Source organism: Podarcis pityusensis (assembly GCF_964106645.2).
Source record: "Podarcis pityusensis genome assembly, chromosome: 8".
Taxonomy (NCBI): Eukaryota; Metazoa; Chordata; class Lepidosauria; order Squamata; family Lacertidae; genus Podarcis; species Podarcis pityusensis.
In genome coordinates, this window is record NC_138033.1 from 18,780,644 (window position 1) to 18,786,643 (window position 6,000).

Here is a 6,000-nt window from a genome sequence, read left to right on the forward strand (position 1 = left end):
GTGAGCACTCAGGGCTGATTTCCTTAAGAATGGATAGGTTTGATCTTCTTGCAGTCCATGGGACTCTCAAGAGTCTCCTCCAGCACCATAATTCAAAAGCATCAATTCTTTGGCGATCAGCCTTCTGTATGGTCCAGCTCTTACTTCCATACATCACTACTGGGAAAACCATAGCTTTTCAGGGTTTGTAGTATAGAATCATAGAATCATAGAGTTGGAAGAGACCACAAGGGCCATTGAGTCCAACCCCCAGCCAAGCAGGAAACACCATCAGAGCACTCCTGACATATGGTTGTCAAGCCTCTGCTTAAAGACCTCCAAAGAAGGAGACTCCACCACACTCCTTGGCAGCAAATTCCACTGCCGAACAGCTCTTACTGTCAGGAAGTTCTTCCTAATGTTTAGGTGGAATCTTCTTTCTTGTAGTTTGGATCCATTGCTCCGTGTCCGCTTCTCGGGAGACACTTCTCTGGAGTGTCTGCTTCAAAGCTGAGCGTCTAGGAACACAAGGTGCTTCAATTTCAAGAGAATGGTGTGCGAGTTCTGTTACATCCAATGAAAACACAACAGGTCGCTCCTAAAGAAGATATTGGAGCACTCCAAATCATTTGCTGACGTACGTGCTCAAAAAATGGCAGATCTAGCTGAAAGGAAACACAAGGAAATCTGCACTGATGGTTACAATAATCTTATAATTGTACAACAATAATAATCTTAGAAGTGAGGAGCAACCAACACTAGTTCTCTGATGATTGTGCCTATATTATTGCTCCCTATAATAAACCCTCAACCAGCTGAGCTTAATGTCATCTTAGAAGTGAAACAGAACTACCCAAAATATAAGGTGTTGATTTCTACATACGGGGGTCTGCCTAGGTATGCAAAAGCATTTAAGTTGGGAATTAAAATTATTTTTTGAAAAAAAGTTGTCAAGAACCTGTGAACTTCCAGGAAATTGAGAAGAAATATTAGAGTAGCGTCAGGAAGTGATACTTTTTAGTGCAGGAATTCAGGTCCTCTATTGGTGTGGTAGTAGGGCCCACCATAAATAAAGCAGTCATTTCTTCATACTTGAACTGGGCTGCAGAAGTATATACATGTGTAAATTAAAAGGGCATGTTCCAGCCAGGCAAAGGCACTCAAGGGTACAGAACGTTGCTAGTGAGGCTAACGTCTTGGAGAAAGAATGTGGCCTACAGAGAGGGCCACATAGAGGGCCAAATTCTGCAACCAGTGGGATGTTATGCAAATTGAGAAGAAGAAAAGCTACCTGGGTGGTGGTGGAGGATAGGCTTGCTGAACCCATAGCAGTTCTATCCAGCTTTTTCCATTTTCCAGCTTAAGGCAGCTTACGAGAGGCGTTAAATAAGTACTGTAATACACAACATAAAACCAGCAGATAGCACATGAAAACTAAAAAATAAAAAATAGAGTTTATAACATCAGCAGGGCGGCTTGCCCAAGAGAGTGAACAGGGTCTTGGTGGGCCATTGGAGTGTCATTAGGGAAGAGTCAAGGCAGTCTTCCTCAGAAGAGGAAGGCTGGGCGCAGTTACCAAGAAGGCTCTCTCTTATGTCCTAGCAAACAGTTTGCATGTTGGCAAGATTCAAAGGAGGTGCTCTCCAGAAGATCTTAATGAGCTCATATGGGAGGAAGATGTTTAACTTTCCTGGTGCTAAGCATTTAAAGGCTGCATTCGGACGTCGTAAACTGTTATTTATCATGACAGGAACAAGTTATGGCGTGCCTTCGTCTTGCATGCTCCCTCCTTCCCTCTCCTCCTCCGACATAGTTGCAAGGAGTTTCATAGCTGGAAGCTTCCACATCCATTTTGGATTAACCACGGTTTAGCATTATGTCCGAAATCTAAACTGTGGTTAACCTTAACAGCGTGTTGAAACAAGCTAGCTCTGTAACCTATGTTTGGAAGTTGGCTTGTTTAAAACAAAGCGTAGTTAAGATTAACTGCTGTTAAAAATTAATTGAACTTCAGTTTGTTGGGTTCAAGTGAAATGGCAAACTGTGGTTATTTATTTAAGTAAGAGCTTCCCAACTTCTCATCATAGTTTCACCAAAGGCTCACCACAGCTCATTCCGATTATTATTATTTTTTAATGTATTTTTATTAAAGGTTTTCTTGATTTACAAAAGTATGTGCAATGTCTCTCTCTCTTATTTTTTTCCCCATGTAACATTTTTTACAAATCAGTTTCATTTGTTGAGACATTAGGAAGAAAAGGGGGAAAGAGGTGGAGGGGGGGAGATGAGAGGGGTCGGGGGGGTCGGGTGGCGATAGCTCATTCCGATTATGACCAACCATGTTCTATTGCGATGTCTGGATGCACCCAGAGTTCTTGTTGACACCTTTCTGTCTCACAAGACAATGGAGTGTGTCTCCAAGGGTGAAGTTGAACCGCTGGAGGATCACAGCGCCTGCTGTGGCTGCAGAGACCGGTAGCTTACAACTGGTGCCTCCTGCATTGTTTTTACCAAAGTGACCTCCCGGGGTGCAAGCCTGGGCAGTGTGTATGGAGGTCCTGGGCTGCCCAGACAACAAGAGCGCCCTCTCTGCCTTCCTGATGTGGTCCAAAGGAAAGCAGAGCAATACATTTGGCACCAGGAGTTGCTGGAAGGAGGCGTACAAGGCGCCACCCAACCATCTTAGGGACTCCACTTGGGATTTGTGTAGGGTTTACTTTTTGGCCCTTTCTCCCAAAGATGTCCCAAAAGGCTGCCAGAGTATAGCTATCAGATTAACAGCAGAGCAATTCAAACCGACTTGGTCTTTATCCCAAACAGAAATGTTTTTATATAACATCTCCCATGTGCATCACTTTATTGCCACTTCCAGCTACAGATTACCTTTTTATTTTCTTTTTTTTTTTACTAGATCAGCCAGAAGGCAATGTGGGCCATGTCTGGACAATTTCATACTATAGCAATAAACACACAGCTGTTTTCTTTATTTCTTTCATGGGATCTAGACATCTTCTGTTATAGAGAGGTTGTATCCCCCACCACTCAACATTTGTTTCCCCTCCAGAATTTTGTCACTGGGGGAGAGGATGTCAAAGATTTTCCCAACCAACAAAGATGTGTTGTTGGTTGTTTGAGGGTCACGTGGGATGGTGATTGCATCATCAGAAGCCTTCCTACGATACTGATGAGGTGTGCGACATTTTCTCAACTCCCCTTAATCTTTTTGTAAAAATAAATAAATGCATTTTTATAATGCATTTATACACTCCCGAGCCACTAGAATGCTGGTTTTGAAAGAAAAGGTCCCATGTTTAGGAACTATTTTCATCTCACCCCTCCTCAGTGTTGTGGAACAAGACTTCCCTCCTTTTGTATTGTGAGCAATCAGCTTTGGAAGAAATGAAGTGAAACTCACCTTGCTTATGATCTCATTGGATCTCTTCTTCCACAGGAGCCGGACACCTTGGTAACCATCAACAGGGGTGCCCTGATTGGCCTCCTTGTGGTGGCAGTTGCTGTTGCCATGGTGATCATCATCAGCCTCCTGATGGTTCGCCGGAAGCCCTACGGGACCATCAGCCATGGCATTGTTGAGGTACTGTTGGAAAGGACTGTCTTTTCCCCTAGGGTGGCTGGATGCATGACTGGAGAAGGATGCTAGCTAGGTTCTTGGCGTTCAAGCTCATAAAAGACCCTGAATAATAATAATAATGATGATGATGATAATAATAATAATAATAATAATAATAATACATAATTATTATTGTTATTCTTTTCTTTCCATTTGTAGAGCACTTAGTACCTGGAGAGCTCAAAGTGGTTTATATGATAGACAGACAGACAGACAGACACACACACACACACACACAAACACAAAAGTCCAATAAAAACAATGTCAAATGATGTACATCTAAAACACAGTATCCATATCCCTAAAAGCAATATAAAAAAGTCAGAGAGCATTACAAAGCAGCATAATGTAGAATCCCAGCCAACATAAAACACCCTATTCATACAACCACTCGCCTAGTCCCACACTCACACACACTCCATTTGCACAACCACTGTAACCGTTATCTCCATCAATCAATCAACCAACCAACCATTCACACACAAACTGCACTCACTCAGTGGTATTGCAGCCCACATGCAAAGGGTCACTGCTGAGCATAAATATGTAAAAGGCTCTTTCTCACCTCTGAAGCACTTATGCCCTCATGCTGCACACTCCCTTGACCCTCAGTTAGTTTATCATGCCAGTCTGGGAGAAGTGATGGGGGGCAATGGCATGTGGGGAGAAGGAAGGCCTGTCCCTTTCCTTTGTGATTCCCCCATCACTCTTGACACAGAGAGGTTCAGTGACCCTTGATGTGTGTAGCTTTCCTAAGGCCAATTGTCATTGCAGTAGCCCTTGGCTACTAGTAGACCCCAAGGGCTTCCACAACTCCCTGGCACACTGAACCAGGACGGTGGAGAAGAGGTTGGGGAGGGAAGGACCTCTCTTCTCCAGGTGGTTAAGTAAAGGGAAAGGAGAGGAAGTGGGTTTAGGAGTCTTGGGGGAGGATGTTTTGGGCACCAGGCAAAGCTGCCCAGGAAGGGATATTTTTCTAAGCCTTAGAATGGCTTGGAAAGCAAACATTAACTCTGTGTGTGTGTGTGTGTGTGTGTGTGTGTGTGTGTGTGTGTGTGTTCAGTTTTATTTTCCAGCCAATTTGAGGTGAGTGGGCCAAGTCTGCCCATCTCTAATCTAATCCAACCCTCAGCCTGAATAAACCAAGAGAATAAACCTCAGCCCAGAGGAAAGAGTCTGTCCACCACTAGGAAAGCCATTCCAGAGCAAATGGCACTGGATGGCTCTTACTAGGGAATCAAGCCACACATTTCATAGAAAAGCAGGGGGAACAAAAGCAGAGTTTCCTGCCAAAACGACCTGAGGGGGGGAAACTCTTGAACCCAAATATGGCAATGAAGCAGACGCCAAGTATGAACATAATTGCATTCCTGTAGGGAAATAAATATAGTATTTTTCCATGTAGGAATCTTGTGACAGGTAAAGCCGCCCACTACAGTTTTGTACAGTGGTACCTCTGGTTACGTACTTAATTCGTTCCGGAGGTCCGTTCTTAACCTGAAACTGTTCTTAACCTGAAGCACCACTTTAGCTAATGGGGCCTCCTGCTCCTGCCATGCTGCCGCTGCACGATTTCTGTTCTCATCCTGAAGCAAAGTTCTTAACCCGAGGTAATATTTCTGGGTTAGCGGAGTCTGTAACCTGAAGCGTATGTAACCTGAAGCGTATTTAACCCAAGGTACCACTGTATAAGCTTTTTTTTGGGGGGGGGTCATAGCTTTCCCCTCCCAAAGAATCCTGGGATTTGTAGTTTGGTAAGAGCACTGACTGAGAATCCCAACAGACTCCTCCCCCCCCCCTTGAACTCTGGGGAAAGGGATTGCCTTTTGGGGAACCAGTTTTTCAACCTGTACTGTAGAAACTGCCCTCGGGTCCTTTGCTGGTGGACTCTTGGTGATCCCCTAACTTTGTTTAATGCCTTCCTCTCTGTCTCTCTCTTTCCTCGCCCCCTTTTGCACATGGCAGGTGGATCCCATGGTTAGCCCCGAGGAGCGGCAGCTGAACAAGATGCAAAACCACGGCTACGAGAACCCCACCTACAAATTCTTCGAAGAGATGAACTGAGCTCCTCAGTGCTGGGGAGAGGGGAGGCGGGGGACGTGGTGTCACTGGGGGAGGTGGGCGTGCCATGTGGGGGGAGGGGGGTGGTATCTTCAGTGGGGAGAGGGGGAGGTTCCACGAGCACTTCCACACTGAGCCCCTCTTTCTGTACCCTGGCTGAGCCGCGCCCCCTCCCTCTGCCCTCCCCCACCTCATTTTTGTTCTTCCATTGGCCATATTCCTCCTCACACATGCGCGAGTGCTCACACACATGCATCTTTCTGAGCCTTATAGCTCTCAACACTGGCCTGCCACTTGCAGTTTCCCATCTCTCTCTCCTCCTCTCCATC

At 45.2% G+C, this 6,000-nt stretch overlaps 1 protein-coding gene across 2 annotated transcripts in view; it reads left to right on the forward strand.

The window, feature by feature from the left end:
- The window catches only part of APLP1 (amyloid beta precursor like protein 1), a 51,193-nt gene extending 45,248 nt beyond the window's left edge, over nucleotides 1-5,945 (forward strand). For both annotated transcript variants that reach the window (XM_081018803.1, XM_081018804.1), the window contains 2 exons: nucleotides 3,431-3,574; nucleotides 5,576-5,945. In XM_081018803.1, the coding sequence (XP_080874929.1) occupies nucleotides 3,431-3,574; nucleotides 5,576-5,674 (243 nt within the window). In that variant the 3' untranslated portion in view covers nucleotides 5,675-5,945. The remainder of the gene's footprint in view (nucleotides 1-3,430; nucleotides 3,575-5,575) is intronic.
- Nucleotides 5,946-6,000: the final 55 nt, after the last annotated feature.